General features: G+C 36.8%; 1 protein-coding gene across 1 annotated transcript in view; it reads left to right on the top strand.

The window, feature by feature from the left end:
* Positions 1-18,875, top strand: part of SF3B3 (splicing factor 3b subunit 3) — a 51,632-nt gene that overhangs the window by 17,358 nt on the left and 15,399 nt on the right. The window contains exons 10-17 of the mRNA XM_077132987.1: positions 1,053-1,148; positions 4,355-4,427; positions 9,549-9,700; positions 10,517-10,672; positions 11,467-11,622; positions 12,127-12,270; positions 14,841-14,963; positions 15,739-15,893. Coding sequence (XP_076989102.1) covers positions 1,053-1,148; positions 4,355-4,427; positions 9,549-9,700; positions 10,517-10,672; positions 11,467-11,622; positions 12,127-12,270; positions 14,841-14,963; positions 15,739-15,893 — 1,055 coding nt within the window. The remainder of the gene's footprint in view (positions 1-1,052; positions 1,149-4,354; positions 4,428-9,548; positions 9,701-10,516; positions 10,673-11,466; positions 11,623-12,126; positions 12,271-14,840; positions 14,964-15,738; positions 15,894-18,875) is intronic.

The following is an 18,875-nucleotide window of genomic DNA, read 5'->3' as shown; positions in this document are numbered from 1 at the left end:
CCTTTTTGAGAAAGGAGTATCTGAGGGAAAGAGAAAATATGAGTAATTCCTAATTTGATTATTAGTGAAGGGGGAGTGAGGGATTTGTTGGTATTTGAGGAACTAATTCTAAGTAATTTCTAGATCAAGAATAAAACTGATAGGAAATTAAAATAGCTGTAGTAGGGCTTCCTAAACATTTTTTGTTTCATAGATTTCTTTCCTAGTCTGGCGAGGCTTTTCTGATTACTTTTACATGCATGTAACTATAATATATATAGAATAATGAAGATAAGTTGGCAAAATTTTTAAAGTGATAAGTAATATATGTGCTTTTTTTTTGAAGCTTTAAATAACAGGATAGTGCATTTAAAGTCAGTTCAGTTATTTTAAAAGACATCAGTGTGAAGGATGTATCCTTTCACAGGCCACATGCTCATCCATGTTGCTATAGACTATGCTGCCTTACTGAGTCAAAATTTTATTTAAATTGTACAGTTTTGCAAAACTACGATCCAGATAACTCACCTCTTTACTTTTTTGATCAACAAAGAATTGGACTGGGAATGCTAGATATCCACTCCCAATATGAGAACACATAGCTTTCCCATTTCGTGGCTAAACAGTAGTTAGGTGCACCAGCAATATCATAGGAGCATCTGTAGATATGTAAGTAGAGCAGTTGTGATCATGTGCAGTCAAGAGCAGGTCTAATATAATTTTGAAGTAGTAATGGGTTAAGTGGCACAAATTTCATTGTGGTTATTTGTTAACTATGTTTTTAACTGAAGGAAATGTTACATTTTATTTGGACATTATTACCTAACATTTTATTTCACTGACTTTAAAAAATCCCTTGCTTACCCAACTGATTTAAGCCAAAAATGATTGGAAAAACTCTTGCTGCTTCAAACTGGCTTGCTTTTTGGAACGTTGGGGTTTTTCTTACCTCATGCCATTAGTACTAGTTGGTAAGTTTTGCAGTCTACTAAAAGTAGTCTGTCCTGAGAGACAAGGTTATATGTAAACATTTAGCACAAGTACATATATTTTTCCCTAACTTCTCTGTGCAGATAGCTGATTTGGCCAATGAAGACACTCCACAGCTGTATGTGGCCTGTGGTAGGGGACCCCGGTCATCTCTTAGAGTCTTAAGGCATGGACTTGAGGTAAGATTGGGATTTCTAGATCACCTGCCAAGTTTGAAGGGAAGTGTGGACAAAGCAGCCTATAAAGATACATTTAATGTTTCTATGAAAGAAAAATGATTTTTTCTCTTCCCCTATTTCCCTAACATTTAGAATTTAGATTTCCAATTTCCTAACATGTTAGCTTGGGAATAAAAGGGAAAAAAAGCACCTAAGCTGAGTAGCCATTACATTTAGAAAATCCATATGAAACATTTGTTTCTTTTTTATCTTGGTCTTTATACAGTATTTTTAGGTATTTATAATAAACTATATTTTTATAGATATGTATAAGACTTATTCCTTATCATATGCTCTTAAATAGTATCATCTTTAATGTTTGTGCAATATTCCACCAAAGTGGATGAATCAGAATTTATTTAATGAATCCTATATTGTTGGGCCTTTTAGGTGAAATGAACCCTCAAAATTATCCTCAGTTTCCAGCTCTTTTTCTCAACAAGGTCTTAGTGCTGATGCCTTTTAGCAAGATCTTGGGCTTTTTTTTAATTAGGAGTAACATAAAGCTTCCTTTGTCAGTTTGCTTTAAGGAAACTTGGGGTGGGCAAACAGCCTACAGGTAAAATCTGGCTTGCTATCTGTTTCTGTAAACTTTAATTGGAACATAGCCAAAATGGCTTTGGTTTTTTTGAATTCTGGCTCCACTATTAATAGCTGTTACTAGCTTTTTTTTTTTTACTTTTCTATAAAATGGTCTTACAGGATTTATTCGAATATTAATAGGATGATGCATATGAAGCATCTAGCTCAAGGTCTGGCATATGTAAGCACTCGATAAATGTTATTAATAATATTATTTTGGGGAAATGAACATTTTGACTCTCAAAATAATTCGTCACCCCAATAAATCCCACAGTGATTTGAACAATGAGTAAGAAAGTATTTGCCAAATCTCCTTGGGGGAATGGTGAGAAAGGCGGAAAATTCAGCTTCCGCAAGTGGAGAATTCTTGATATTCTCACAAGCAGTGCAGACAACCAAAGCAGTAGGCTGAGCCCCCAATCTTGGGGTTTGTTCATATGAAACTTAACCCCACAAATGCCTACTTAAAATTAGGCCTAAGAGTCACCCCCAAGAGAACCTCTTTTGTTGTTCAGATGTGGCCTCTCTCTCCAGCCAACACAACAAGCAAACTCACCACCTTCCCCTGTCTATGTGGGACATGACTCCCAGGGGTGTGGACCTTCCTGGCAACGTGGGACAGAAATCGTAGAATGAGCTGGGACTCAGCATCAGGGGATTAAAAAAACCTTCTTGACCAAAAGGGGGAAAAGTGAAATGAGACAAAATAAAGGGTCAGTGGCTGAGAGATTTCAAACTGAGTTGAGAGGTTATCCTGGAGGTTATTCTTACGCACTAAGTAGATATCACGTTGTTAGTCAAGATGTAACAGAGAGACTGGAGGGAACTGCCTGAAAATGTAGAGCTGTGTTCCAGTAGCTGCGTTTCTTGAAGATGATTGTATAATAATACAGCTTTCACAATGTGACTTTGTGGTTGTGAAACCCTTGTGTCTGATGCTTCTTTAATCTACCTTATTAACAGATGAGTAGAACATATGGCATAAAAATAAATAGTAAGGGGAACAAATGTTAAAACAAACTTAGTAGATTGAAATGCTAGTGATGAATGAGGGGGAAGAGTAAGGGATATGGTATGTATGAATTTTTTTTTTTTATTTCTTTTTCTGAATTGATGCAAATGTTCTAAGAAATGATGAATATGCAACTATGTGATGATATTGTGAATTACTGATTATGTGTGTAGAATGGAATGATATGTTAAGAATGTGTTTGTTATATATTTTTTAAAAAAATAATAAAAAAAAATTCATCAGTCTACCAAATTTTCAGTGACCTGACCCAGGTCTGTTAGCCATAAATGAGAAATTGGGAGCAATTATGTAAAACAGTAAGGTGGTATAAAATGAACTCAATTTTGATCAGTAGTTAGTTACTGCTCATTGGATTCTATTGAGCACCTGATGAAAGCTAGCACTCTCCACACACAAATACATATGCATTTAAGAGAAAATTTTGTGTACAGTGGAGAATATAGATGTATTTGTTAAGAATCCTCATTTTTGAGTTCCGTGTCACTGACTCATTATTTCCTAGTTCTATAAACAAATCTTTGTGATACGTAAAAATATTTTTAAATGGTTGAACATTGTTCCAGGGCCTTTTGTATTTTCATCTTGTCTGTGGCTAGGTTTTGTTCTCACTTGAGCAGGTTCACTGTCAGTTATTACATTTGATTAGAGTGTAGCATAGCTGACACTTAAATTGTATTGATGAAATTTTCCAGGATTCTTCTGTAGCATGATCAGGCCTCTTCCTGCTGTTACTGTCTCTGTAAACTAAAAATAAAGATGAATGCCTTTCATGAATATACTTGAGTTATTAGAAAATGTGGTTACACAGCACAAGATATTAAGTTGCCTGACTTCCTGTCTTTAGATCATCTCTTTTAAATGTTTAGTGTTTTATTTTAGAATGGTTTTGGACTTAAAGAAGAATTGTAAGAATAGTATAGACAATTCATGTATAAGCTTTATCATGTGTCATCCTTTTAGATCGTTTTGCATTAATCTTAGATATTTCATTTACTCTCGGTTTTGAGAGCCTACAGGATATTTAGGATATTGTAGAATCTGATTTAAGGAGCATAAAAGTCTAGTAGGAAAGATAATAGTTCCTCAGATCACTTTTGTAGATAAGGTCCTGAGACATGATGATTGATTTCTTTGAGAACAGTTTCTAGGAAGGAAAGATGGCTGTCAGCCATGGGGATAACTGAATTGGTCATGAAGAGAGATGGGATTTTGCCATATGGTTTGGGAAAACCATAGCTTGGGAAAGAAATGGGGATGCTAATTGAGGTGATCTGTTTCATTCCCAAGTGCTTACTTAACCACTTTCTGAGGAGGATGTAGGCATGCTATACGCAAAGGAAGCATTTGGCTGCAACAACTGTACCCACCCCCACATACCGTGATTTCTTGCTATCTGTTACAAGGACTGTCACCATTTCCAGTTGTCTTGAGTCTTAAGTTCTTTTTTGAGTAGTTAGTCTGACCACTTCCTTTGAGATCTTATTATTGAATGTAGTTGTAAGTAAGCAGTTGTGCACCATGTGCTCATAGGACCTGTGACTTCTCCTTTCAGGTGTCTGAAATGGCTGTGTCTGAACTACCTGGTAACCCCAATGCTGTCTGGACAGTGCGCCGGCACATTGAAGGTAAGCACTTCTTTCCCAACTGTCAAAATGAGGCTCCATTTATGATATCCTATGTTACTTCAAATAGCACCATATTCTAGAAACTTCTTCTGGCCTGCACTTTGTTGCTTTTGAGACTCCCAATCACAATGCCTTCACCCTCTGCATTTTGTTGATGTTCGAGCAGATGAGGGTGCATAGGGTGGCTAGTAAGATTCTCTGTCATAGACCTGTCGTATGGTGTGCATTGACTTTATATCACCTTTTTAAGGTGTGCATTGACTTTATATCACCTTTTTAAGCACTGGTTCCATCTCCTGTTTAAGAGATGTGTTGTGAAGGAAAGTTGTCATTGATAATTCATTTTTCCACCAACTAAGTTCTTTAATATTGTGCTGAACCAAAGTAACCAGTGAAATTCAAGGTAGTGGTCTAGGAATTAAGAAATCTGGTAACGCTTGTTAATTATAGTCAGTCCTACTTTCATGGGTGAAGTTACACTTAGAGAAAGCAATACTGATTGGAATTAGGGGAATTTTAGAATGACTAGAACCAAGGGATGGGGGAATAAAAGACAGTCTTGAATTTCTGAATAAAAACGTTCACTTCATCCTAAAGTTTTGGAAGTAATGTGAAAGTGCACAGTAGTGCAGCAGCACAGAAATCTTGTGAAAATTGAATTTTGGACCCATAGGAATAAAGCTCAGTTTTCATTTTCCCTTTCCCCTAGACCTCATTTCCCTCTCATTCCCTTAGGAATGTCGGACTGGTGAGTAAGATCATCCTGGCCATTTTACAAAGCATTTTCAAGAAAACATCTGCAGTTCTTGATATTTAGATTTTTTGTTTGTATGAAACACATTTGAGGAGGCTTGGAAATGTGTATGAGGGAAAAAACTTTCTATGAGTAGAATATGCATTTTGGTGGGTTTGTTTTCATGTAGATTGAAATAAAATCTGAATTGAGTAGAGAAAAGCAAAAATGAAGTTAGTAAGGCTCATTTTAGCTGTGAGACCGGGATACTTAAGAAGAAAATTATCATCTAATTGGTTTTGAAAATTTTGCAAATTGTTAGCTTGGTGGCTTTATAGATGTTAACAGCACTTGAAAATATTCCCTAGACTGAATTAGATCTTTTGAGGTAACCTAGTGTACTTCTCTTTTCTTTTTTCTTTTTAAATAAATTTTACAAGTTTAGAATAGATTTAGGTTTACAGAATTATTACCCTCTCAATTAAAAGGAGGAGGAGACAGAGAAGACTCAGAACTGAGTTAATTGACTTTCTCAAGGTAGCACTTCTAGGTAATGGAGATTGAAAACCCTATCTTCTGAATCCCAGACAAGTGCTCATTTTGACTAATTGCAAGTGGGGTCTAGGTCTTGCTGGGTTTTTTTTTTTTTTTTTTTTTTTCATAACAAGTCTGTTACCGTGCCATGCAGTCATTTGATGAGTGCCTACCTCATACTTGAAGTGATTAGGTCAGATCTCTGCCCTCACAGCACTTGTAACCTAAAACAAAGTATACCAAAACTGTTATGGGTTCTGATGTAAAGAGAGGCACAAGCATGTTGCTGGAAGTGGTCAGAGGAGAGGAAGTGGGTATACATTTGAGAATCCCTGAAGGCTTTGTGGAAAGGCAACATGTGATGAGTATCAAAGTCTAGGAGAGTACTACATGCTGATAAATTGTACTCTTTAAAAACTCTGACAGTCACCCACAAAATTAGATCAGATTCCTTTTCTTTTCCAGATATCTCTCCCCCGCCCCCACGCGCACACACATACTTTTTTCCTGCTGTAAAGATGCTTTTATTTTAACCCAATTTTTTTTCACAGAGGTCCTCCTATAAAGAAACGTATTTTAACTTTGTTTAACCAAATTGTATTTTAACTTTGACAATGAAGCTTCACCCATTCCCTCCGGTATACCTATTTACAACTTCTAAAACATTAGGAAATTACTGATTTAATCAGTTACATTTCACATGGAACAGATACCCCATTTTCGAGTGAACATCCCTTTTGTCCACACATACTGCAGTCTTCCAGGCAAATACTAACCTTGGCTGGTACTTGGTGATGCTTACTACCAATACCAAGCCTTTTTTTCTCTTCCACAGGTGGCTGGTGAAGGTGCTGATCACCACAGGTGTGTACCTACTGCTAGGGTGTACCGTGGGGTCTTGTAGTTTATCCAGGGAGAGGGACCTGCATAAAATTTTGAGGCTGCCCTGACAGCATCTTTCAGAGGATAACTTTCCATGTGCATCCATCTGCCTGTATGTTAAATGGCCTGTTGCACTGCCTGAATTTGCCAGAAAGCCTTACGGAGAGGAAACATGTTTTATGAACCTAAATGGCCTGAGGCAGAAATCAGCTTCTCTTTCCCCCACAGAACTTGGAGAATATGATTGTCGTTCACTAAGCTGAAAGAGCCTGAAACCAGAAAATGTTAGCTTCATATTCTTTTCTTAGACTTTGTACATTGCATATGTACTGATTAAAAGATCAAATTATGCTCAGGCCAGACAATCACCAGGTAGTCTGAATATAAAGTACTAGTGAGGTATTGTTGGAGATTTAAATCATCTGGATTGTTGCTCACTTTACCCTTTGGAGTGAGCAACTTGTTGAACGTTGGATATTAAGACAGGAAGTAAAGAGTGAAGCATTCCCTCCTCTATGGGGTACTTCAGTAGTGATCAGACACATAGAAATCCTAATTAATTGAGACCCAGAGATTCATTCTTATTACCCAGTAGACTCTTCACTAAGGTATAGACTAGTGTTTTTATGAGACTTGCAACTCGTAGAAAAAGGCAACATGGATATTTATAATTCCTAGTCATTTACCTTGACTGAAATTGTTTGCAGTTCGGTCAAGGTGAATGCTACCTTGTCCTCTGCTAGAAGTCCTCTTGGCTATAGAATGGCAGTGGTGGAAAATATAGTATGCTTAATGTTCATAGGGTAATAGATATTTTGAGGAAATCTATGCTAGAAAGTAGCTTTCAGACATCCATGTTTGCTCTCCCTCTTTTGAATTCACTAGCAAAATCATGGCCATATTCAAGTTCACTGAAATCTCTTTTGCTTTGTATCTGAGGAATTTGGTGCCTTAGTCAAAGAGAAGATAAGGGCTCAGGCATCCTTCCTGCCTCCTTCCCCTCCTTCCTCTGATTCAGTTGCATGTAAATCCAAGTTGTGTGGTCTCTTTTCTGGAAACCACTTGTTTCCCTTTGACTGAAGCAAGAGACCAGAAATCCTGACCAATTAGATCTCTTTGTTATTTGGCTTTGATTTGCTCTGGCCTAGCTTTTAAGGTATTAGTTTTCAGTAATGAAAATGTGGGAAAGGACGCAGTATTCATATAATGCTACAAGTATGTAATTTCTATTATTTTGCACACCAGAAACTTCCCATTTAAAAACTGAGAGTTAAAGTAAGGCTTGAAGTTTAGTGTCATGTGCAGACCAGTTTTGGTTTTGTTGAAAGCTATTTAGATACCCATTCCAGGGACCAACAAATGTCCTTAGTCATATTTTATAATGATGCAGTTGTAATAAAATAACCAAAAACCAGCTATTGGTTTGTCGGTGTTACTCCTTATGATTTGTAAATTAAATCCTTATTCTGGATTCTTGGTCCAGCTATTAGAGCATACCCATTGGGAAAGATCTTTGATCCTTGCCCTTCAGCCACCTACTATAACGTTAATTGAAACAGAAGTCTGACTACTTATCTTTGCTGTGTGAAAAGCAATTGCATGTATTCTATTTATATTTACATATTTTTATTTAAGAATTCTGATTGCTACCCATCAGGTTGATTTTATATCTTGCTAATAAATAGGTCAGAATACTACTGTGGACTCTGCAAATAATATGTGTTCACTTAGCCCTCTTTCTAGTAAAGAAAGTGGATTCTCTTGAGCTAATATAGTAATCTTAGTTTAGCTGAACCACATTTGGAGCAGTCTAAACCAAAACTGTGCCCTTGATGTGGGTGATGTGGAACCAGTCCTGTAGCATTAAGCTCTGACAAGGGCTTGGACAAGGGCTTGGACAAAGAGTGTCCTGTAGCTGCTTCTGCTAGGAACGAGGAAGCCATTTCTATTTAGAACTTGTCTACTTGTAATGCTGTTCCTTATTTACATAGGAAATAGGGGATAGAATTGGAATTGCTATAGAAAATTCAAATGTAAAGTAGGAAAATCTCAACTCTTTTGGACACTTACCACGCTTTATGCCAGACATTGTGCTGGGTGCAGGAGACACAAGATACACAGGGGCTGTTTTATGTGTAGTATTGGTTATATGGGAAGTAGATGGCCTTTGTGGAATGTTCATGAGAAGTGTTTAGGGTTGCCTGTATACCTCAGATCCTCTGGCCTCCTTGAGAAACTCATTAGTGTTTGTTTATCCAACTACATTTTGTGAAATGAAAAGCAAATCCTAATGGTATTGCTTGTGAACCCTGGGTCATTGTTTTTTTAAATAGTGAAAAACCAGCGAGTTTAGTATAAACTACTCCTTCCTCCTTCCTCCTCCCCACTTTAATTTTATCTAGTGTTCTTACATCGTTCCTATTGGGACACGCTAGGGTTCTCAGTTTCCCACTTAGAATGACTTAGTGTCACAGAGGCTTAAGAAATCTGTGTTTTATTCATTAGAGCCTGTGTACCTATAACTGGGTAGAAGCTAGGGCTCTTTCCTGCTTATAAGGAATATCTCTTAAGAAAGGGTTGTGATTGGCAACTGGCACAAATAAAAAAAGAGTTCAAGTTTCTATATGTAAAAATATTGTAGTATTCTAAATTTCCTTATGTCTCTGATTTCCTTTGTGTTCTCAATTTTCTCTAGCTAATGTCTTAAGAAAATGTTAGTTTTCAAAGGTATTAGAGGTGGACATAAAGTACTCAATGTATATGGGTATTCATGGAAACAGAGTATATATGTAGGCTGTTATGACCCTTGATAATCTTGGATCATTCTGTCCTGTTGGCCACACGACCATGTGATGACTACACATGGAAGAAGTGACTTGGAAGGTTTCTGAAGAAAAAGCTCTTAGTGTGTCTCATTTTAGTTCATAACGCTAATGAGTTCTTAGCTAACCAACTTGGCTTTCCTTTTTCAGATGAATTTGATGCCTACATCATTGTGTCTTTTGTGAACGCCACCCTTGTGTTGTCCATTGGAGAGACTGTGGAAGAAGTAACTGACTCTGGGTTCCTGGGTACCACCCCAACTTTGTCCTGTTCCTTGTTAGGAGATGATGCTTTGGTGCAGGTGAGGAATCGCACAGAGTTTGCGTATTTTATTTATTTATGTATTTATTTTTGCATGGGCAGGTATCAGAAATCGAACCCGGATCTCTGGCATGGCAGGCAAGAAGTCTGCCTCTTGAACTACTGTTGCACTGCCTGAATTTGCCAGAAAGCCTTAGGGAGAGGAAACATGTTTTATGAACCTAAATAATTGCGTTGAGAAATAGGTCTTTCAGATTTTAGATAATTTCACTGTTCACGTGGAGAATTTTGGCACATAACATCCCTTTTCAAGTTGCCATTTCCCTGTTTGTTACAGACACATCACTACTGCTTTCTATTAAAGATATCCATTATTTTGCTAGTGATCTTTTTTTTTTACAACTTTAAAAAAAAATTTCTTATTGATTAAAAAAAATTGCGAGAAAGAAACACAAACATTTCCAACACATACACTCAGCAATTCACAATATCATCACATAGTTGCATATTCATCATCATGATCATTTCCAAGAACATTTGCATCAATTCAGAAAAAGAAATAAAAAGACAGCAGAAAAATAAAACAAAAATAGAAAAAAAAAATTTTACATACCATACCCCTTACCCCTTGCTAGTGATCTTTGAACTTCTTTGGCCACTGCAAAATATGAACTATTTTTAAGGTGACCTTGCCTGGGTCCATTAACTCTAATTTTGTCATTGTCCCATTAGGTGCCTTAAATTTAATGACTCCAGATGTGACAGGGATGTGGTGACAGATGTCATAGGGGTGAACATCATTCTGAGTGATGAATCAATTAACTAAAATCAAGTTTCTTTCTGTTACTGACTCTAGGTATATCCAGATGGCATCCGGCACATACGAGCTGACAAGAGAGTCAATGAGTGGAAGACTCCTGGAAAGAAAACAATCGTGAAGTGTGCAGTGAACCAGCGGCAGGTGGTGATTGCCCTGACAGGAGGAGAGCTGGTCTATTTTGAGATGGATCCCGTATGTTATTTTAACACTCAGGGTGGGGCTTAGTATAGGATCCAGAGGTATATGGGAGAGTTGTAGTCAGACATCTAGATTATACTCCCTCATAGAACAAATTGGGGAGTGAAAGTGTCCACAGGCTAACCTTTACAGGGGAGAGAAAAATAAAGTTGATGTCTCATTCTGGTTGTAGTTATGAAATCCCACTGTAGCAATGAAACACATGCTCTTCCTGTCCTTCACACTCTACTACCGAATATTTATCATAAGATTTAATTTCTGTTTTCTGAATTTTATTTTACCTTTCAGTATTAAAAATATTGAATGCACTTAATTATCTTGCCTTCTGAATTTCTTAGATGTGCCCACCTTATAGAACAACTAGAATGCCTAATAGTCTAACTGTACCTATGATTGAGATTTGTTAAGATTTGTTTTTAACCTTCATATTTGATTCCTTTCACCCAAAGTAGTCTTATGAGCAGATAAACAGTTTTATGTACTTCTGGCTTTCTAAGACAAGATTGGCTTTAAAAAAATTGGTGGAGCATCGAGCGCCAATGAGACCAAAGTTCTCTCGATTGTTAGTGTGAGACATAATTTTGCTTGCCATTAACCGAAATTCAGCCTTGGGAACTAGAGTAGAGAAATTTTGGGTAAATGACTATAGTAAGAGAAATAAGAGAAAAGCAGAGAAGAACTTAAAAACCGTTCTTTCCTGGTGGCAGTGCCAGAGTTTGGATGTGAATTTGAATGTCTTCATCAATCTCCCTTTGGTTTGTGACCTCTTTCTGTCCTCACTCTTGCAGTCTGGACAGCTAAATGAGTACACAGAGCGGAAAGAGATGTCAGCAGATGTGGTGTGCATGAGCCTGGCCAATGTACCCCCTGGAGAGCAACGATCTCGCTTCCTGGCTGTGGGGCTGGTAGACAACACTGTTAGAATCATCTCTCTGGATCCCTCAGTGAGTGTCACCCTCAACTTCAAGTGTCTTTCAGTTGGAATCTGAATATCTGGCCCACTCCTGATGTCCATTTCTGAGAGCAGGTGAACTGGACCCTGAAATCTATTTCACACCTGTTGTAGCACACTTCCACTGGTTTAAGGATATTGATCTGAGGCCAGTAAATGCTATTTTGGTTTAAGCCTTAACTCCCCTTTTGTGGTTTTAAAAATGAAAAAGTTTGCTTCAAAGAAACTGGGCTTGCTTCGGGCCCTTATTTGACTTTTAGGAGAGATAGCCTTTGTTAATTTATTGTTAATGATTTTCCACTTTGACGAAAATTGGATAGTGTGATTCCCCTCATACCTTATCCTGAGATTCAGTTTAACCCACAGCACTCTTAGAACTCTAGGTTTTCTTTGTCCATGAAAGTTCTTCACTCTTAGAATTAGATTTCTCTGGGTATGTTTTTTTCCAAAATCAGTCACTTTCATGTTTTTATCATTTTCTCTCTTTTCCCCTTAGGACTGTTTGCAACCTCTGAGCATGCAGGCTCTCCCAGCCCAGCCTGAATCCTTGTGTATCGTGGAAATGGGTGGGACTGAGAAGCAGGATGAGCTGGGCGAGAGGGGTTCTATCGGCTTCCTTTACCTGAATATTGGACTACAGGTAAGGGATCCAGAGAATCACATTGGTGGTGCCAGGCCTTCTTTAGGTTTCATGCACTCCTTTGTTCAAATCCAGTCATTTTCTGAGTCTGTGGTTTCAAATACCCATTTTATGCAAAGTGAACAGTTCTACTCTGCTCTGTATGCCACTTTTTTTTTTTTTTAATTAGAACTAATCTGGTAGACTCTTTTTAGCTATAGTCCCCTCGTCACAGGCCTAGAAAAAGTACTTGTAAAGAGTCTTCACATCTGTTAAAAATGGGTTGAGATTACTACTCTGTGTTAAAACTAGTTAGGGACTTAGGGACCAGCTATATGTAGTTCCCACAATAGGCATCTTTTGAAACTAATGTTTCTTAGTTCATTATTAGCAATAAAGGATCTAGGTGTTTACTGTAAGCAAAGCAGCTGAGCTCTTTATTCTCTGAGGAGTGGGAACCTAAGGATTGATAAGCATCAGGGTTTTGGGTCATATACTTTTTTTTTTATTTTTACAACTTAATGATTATTTACCCAAACTTTAATTCAGTAGCTTTTTTACTTTGAAGTTTACTTTCCAATTTAGAAATTCTCAAACATGCATAAAAGTTAGACTAATACAGAAAACCCATCAACCAGTTGTAATTGGTACATTTTGCTGTTCTTGTTTTATTTATTCCTCTTTTCTCCAGAGTATTTTAAGGCAAATTCTAGATGGTGTATCATTTCACCCATAAATTTTTTAGAATATAGCTTTTACAGGTGTGTTTTTTTTTACAACCTTAATATCATTACCTCGTGCAACGAAATTTAACAATAATTCCTTGATATTATCAGATATCTTATTGATTTTCAATTTTGCTTTGTTTTTGCTTCCTTCCCCTTCCCCCAAGAATGTCTTTAAGGTGGTTCTACTTCAGGTCCTAAAAAAGCCATCCATACTTTGTATTTACTTGGATTGTCTTTTATGTCTCTTAAATGATAACTGTGTTTCCTGTGTTTTAAAATTTTAATTTAAAAATTAATGGATTTTAAGAAATCAAATCATTTGTCTTATAGAATTTTCCACTTTGTAGATTGGCAGATTCATTACTTGTGATGTGTTCACTGTTCCTCTATCCCTGCTATTTTCCTATACAATAATAGTTAGACCTAAACCAATGCTGTTCAGTAGAAATATGAACCACTTGTGTAATTTAAATTTTCTAGTAGCTTCAAATAGAAACAGATGAGGTTAATTTTAATACATTTTGTTTAACCCAGTGTATACAAAATAACATCATTTCAACACGTGATCAGTATAAAGGTTATTATACTTACATTGTTTTTTGTCTTTGAAATCCAGTTTATGTTTTGTACTTTACGCTTACAGCACATCTCAGTTATGAGCAGTCACATACAACTGGTGGGTGTCAGACATGCAGACCCTAGGGATTGATTAGATTCAGATTTAATTTTTGTGTGTGTAGACAAAGCAGCTATTTTATAGGTTATAACTATTTATTTCCTGTTATATCACATCAGGAGGCTTATAATGTCTGGAAGTATCATTTTTTGGTGATGTTAGAATGTTTATGTCTATTTAAATGATGTGTTTTATAGCTCCCCATCATCCTTTCACCTAATACAGCTATTGATAAGCATTGCCTAGAATTTCATTAGAGATTGGAAAAATGATTTTGTTCCTTGTTAGCTGGAATTCTTCCCTAAAGATAAGGTTGACTTCATCACCTTTGCTTACCTGGATAAGGATCCTTTTTTTTTTCTTTCCTTTGCTTAACTCTTCAGAGTAAGGAATTGGTGCCTTGACAGTAGGCAATAAGGACTGATGAATGAAGTAGGTTTTATTTTTATTGTTTTGCTTTGTTTTAATAACATGAACTTGTGGATTTTTGTATGCTTTTGCTTCACATTTTTGCAGGGTTTTTTTTGTTTTTTTGATGCTTGAATTGCCTCATCTTATTAGATCCCCTTTTAAATTGGCTCCTTTGCCCCTTTTTTAAAAAATGTGATACTATATATAACATAAAAGTGCCATATTAATCTTTTTTAAGTATTACTATTCAGTGCATTAATTACACTTACAATGTTGTGATACTTTGTCTTTTTAACATGAACATTGGTTTCTTGGATCAACAAGTTTATTCCATGCTTATCTGGAACATTACTACCCAGGTCCCTTTTACTCATTTATCTTAAGAGCCTTCTTCCTTTTAGTGGTAATGGTGTTCAGATACCACAGTTAATAAGCTGTTATTTTTAAATGTCGATATTTAAAATTTTTTACTTTCAGGAGGAGTTTAACATACCTGATAAAAGAAAATTTAAGTGTATGTATATACCCTTACATTTTAAATATATATATAAATTTATTTTTTTCACTTAGATGCATGATAACTTATTTGAATGAGCAGTTGTGTGATTTAATAAGATAATGAATGAATGGTTGTCTGGTTATTAGGGTGTTTAAATTCCTAAGCCATTTCCTTTCTTCTGCTCTGAACTTACACAGAACAGTCCAGGGAGAGGTTTCCTCACCATAATGATGAGCTTCCATAAGTAGGCTTTATGCATCTCTCTTCTTTTAATTAGAATGGTGTGCTACTAAGAACTGTCCTAGACCCTGTTACTGGCGATTTGTCTGATACCCGTACTCGGTACCTGGGGTCCCGTCCTGTGAAACTTTTCCGTGTCCGAATGCAAGGCCAGGAGGCGGTAAGTGAAAAGCCTGGCTGCCTGTTCTGATATTAGTAGTGCCAACTACTAATTTATATTAGATCCTTCTCCGTTTGCTTCCTTTATGTAGGAACTCTTGGGTTCCTTAATCCAGGGCTTTTTAATTGGGGTTCCATAGCACTATTTAGTAGTTGAAGGTGAGCTGGGATATTGATCCTTCAAACCTCAGTTTGAGCAGATGGGCTGGGGTTGGCTGAAACATCCATTTTAGGGCACCACAGGCCATGAGCGATCTTGTCAGTTTTTCCTAGTCTCCTGTATCAGTATCATGGTTTATTGTATGACATCAATGGTTGGGAACCATTGTATCTTTTGTAGTTAAGAGTATTTGTGTAGCTGAGTCCTGTGCTAGTTCTTTATGAAAATCAATTTTGCAACCCTGTGACCTTGTGGTAGTATTTCCATCTTATACATATGGAAACTGAGACTGAAGAAGATTAAGTGGTTAGCCTAGGTCATAACATTTTTAGCAAACACTAGGCCACTAAGCCATACTGTCTCTTCCCTAGTTCTCTTTTTTCTTAAGATAGACTTTTAGTCTAAAATTCCTAACTTCCTAAAATTCTTTTGGAAATCTAACTCAGACTTGAGGATAGAATTTTTTCCCCCTATTTCTTTTCTGTTTTTTTTTTTAATTGTGAAAAATAACATAAATACAAAAAGGCAATACATTTCAAGTGAAGATAGGATTTTTGGTTAGCATACCATGTTTGAGTTTTTCCTAAGCTTAATGGAGATGTTTTTCTTTACCCAGGTGCTGGCCATGTCAAGTCGCTCATGGTTGAGCTATTCTTACCAGTCTCGCTTCCATCTCACCCCCTTGTCTTATGAGACCCTGGAATTTGCATCTGGTTTTGCTTCTGAGCAGTGTCCTGAGGGCATTGTGGCCATCTCCACCAACACCCTGAGGTGAGTCAGTCCTACAGCTGAAGTCTACTAGGAAAACTTTCTGTCAAGGGCTTGTGCGGTGGTTCTGCTTATATTAAAGGAGGCTGTGAAGTGATGGCAGAGAGCCAGCTTTTCGCCATGAAACTAGTGTTTTGGAATTGAAACCTTCATTTGGCTCCGGTTCATAGATTCAAGTACCTGGTAGCCAAGTTTTGGTGTTTGCAGTTTGAGCATCTGTTTAGATTTCCAGGGCCAGGTTTTAATACTTAGTAGTGTAGTCCAGTCTTCTTGAGATCTGAAGTTGTTTTAGTGGAAAGGCAATGGCATTGGAGCAGATTTTGAACAGGTGTTTGAATCACTGACAATCTTTTTTGCACTCAATCTTAATTTGTAGTGTTACATCTTAAAAAGTTCAGTCTCGTAAAGATGTTTTAAGTCTTTTGTAGGATTGCAGAACCATTTAGACTGATAAAGCTAACTTGGAAGAAAGAATGAGCACCTAGTAGAATGGAAAATAGCCTTTTTAATTTGTCTCAGCTTTTTTTTTTCTTTTCAAGCTTGTAATGCAGCCCAAGGTATTCACATCCTGGTTATAACTGTTGGCTCTTAATAATGGTTTATAGCCTCTTGATGAATCATTCGCTATTGATTTTCAAATAAACACTCAGATTTCTTTGCAGAACTTTCAACAGTCTTTTGTCTTTTCTCTTTCTAAACTATTCAGCATCTTTATATACCTTTTACTATAGCAAAATTGACTTCCTTTTATTCCTCCATATACCTCTTAGGGTTTTTTTTCATATGTGCACCTTCCCTAGAGTGCTTCTCCATATACCGCTTTGCCTGTCAAGGCCCTACCCATCTTTTGAGGGCCAGTCTCTGTGTACCTTCTTCCATGAACTCTCGCATCCTTTTATATAATTGTGCTCCCTAACTCTTGAATTCTTACAGATTTAGACTGTTTTCTAGCAGCAGAACTTTTTTTTCAAAAATAAAATCAAGTTGGCCTGTGTGGAATAGATAAAAGCATAGCTTTGGGGAGCGTAGTTTAAATACTACTATTTTTATTACATGCTGTTAGAAATAATCATGAAAATTTTTAAAATATCTTTTGTGGTCATTATTAGTCAGTATATGGAGTAGCTTCCCTAGAAGGCTACTAGGAAGCATAAGCCCAGGACAAGAAACAGGTTCAGAAAAGACAGGGAGGACCCTGCACTTTGTATTTGCCTTGTATTTGTCTTCTGAAGACGATCACCTGCCAATGCAAAACCAGTTTGCAAAGGTGATTTTTTTGTTTTTGCGTTGATGAACTTGGTTTTGTTGGTTTCTGAGACTCAAGAAAATCTCTGACATAACACCAACTGGTTACAAACTCAAGAAACAAACCTTTTGGCATAAATCCCAGAGTTAACATTTTTAAATATTAAAATGTCCATTGTGCAACAAAAGATTACAAGATAAATGAAGAAATAGGAAATGATGACTCATTCAGAGGAAGAGGCTGATAATCCTGAAAACATCAAGGAAGAACACCAGATTGTGAACCTACTGGACATCGACTTCTAAAAAGTAACCTTCAGTATGCTCAAGTTGATGAAGAAAAACACAGAAGAAGTTAAAGGATATCGGGAAAACAGTGAATGACCAATATGAGAATCTCAGTAAAGAGATGAAAATTTAAAACAGAACAGAGTTGAGGACCACAAAAACTGGTATGAAAAATTGCTAGGAGGTTTTCAAGAAAAGATTGGAACTGACAGAAGAAAGAATAAATAGACTTGAAGACAAGACAATTCAAGTGAATCAAGCTGAGAGGGAGAGAAAAAAAGGAATTAAAAGAAGTGAAACATAGCCTAAAGAAATCTCTGGGACACCATTAAGCCTACCAGTATCACATAATGGTAGTCCTAGAAAAAGAAAATGAGAAAGGGCAGAAAGAATATTCAAAGAAATAATGACAGAAAACTTCCCAAACTTAGCCAATATGTGAATATGCACATCCAAGAAGCCCAAAACAAACAGGATCAACTTGAAGAAAAATATGCCCTGCCATGTAGTGATCAAACTGTCTGGTGCAAAGGAAAAAGAGAGATCTGAAAGCTGCAAGAGAAAAGCAATGTGTTCTGTACAAGGAAGTCCCCATTAGATTAAGTGCTGATTTCTCCTCAGAAACCATGGAGGCAGATAGGCAATGGGTTGAAATACTTAGGGTGCATAATTGCCAACTAAGAATTTTGTGTCTTTGAAAAATGAGGGAGGGATCGCCATTTCCAGATAAGCAAAAGCTGAGGAAGTTCACTTCCACTAGAATTATGCTACAAGCGATGCTAAATGGAGTTCTTCAGACTGAAAGGAAAGGACACTAGACGGTGTTTTGAAACAGCATAAAGAAGTAAAAGTCTCAAAGGTAACCATTTGGGTAATTATAAATGCCAGTACTATTGTTTTTTTGTTTGTTTTTTGGTTTATGACTCCACTTCTTACTCCCTACAGGTGCTAAAATGCAGATGCATAAAAAGTATGGTTTTGGTCATACAATGCACAAAGTTAATTTGTAACAGGCACCCAAAAAAGGTGGGGAAATGGGAGGGTATAGAAACACTGTATATGTTCACTGTTGAAGTCAAGTTAGTATCAAATCATACATGTTTATTATGTATTTAGGATGTTAAAATTTAACCCCATGGGCAGGCAACTGTGGCTCAGTGGCAGAATTCTTGCCTTCTATGCTGGAGACCCTGGTTCGATTCCCAGAGCCTGCCCATTCCAAAAAAAAAAAAATAAAATAACCCCATGGAAACCACAAGGAAAATATATGCAAGATAGATCTTGATAGACATGAGAAAGGTACTCGATATGGTACAGTGCCCAAAACAAACAGTTATGAAAGTAGTCAGTAGTGGAAGAATTGAGGGATGAAACAGGTGTAAGACTTACAAAGATTAAGTAGAAAAATGGCAGAAAAAAATCCTACATTATTAGTAGTGACTTTAACTGTAA

Source organism: Tamandua tetradactyla, chromosome 16, assembly GCF_023851605.1.
Source record: "Tamandua tetradactyla isolate mTamTet1 chromosome 16, mTamTet1.pri, whole genome shotgun sequence".
Classification (NCBI taxonomy): Eukaryota; Metazoa; Chordata; class Mammalia; order Pilosa; family Myrmecophagidae; genus Tamandua; species Tamandua tetradactyla.
The sequence above is the reverse complement of the archived record's forward strand: the minus strand, read 5'-3'. Positions and strand labels throughout refer to the sequence as shown.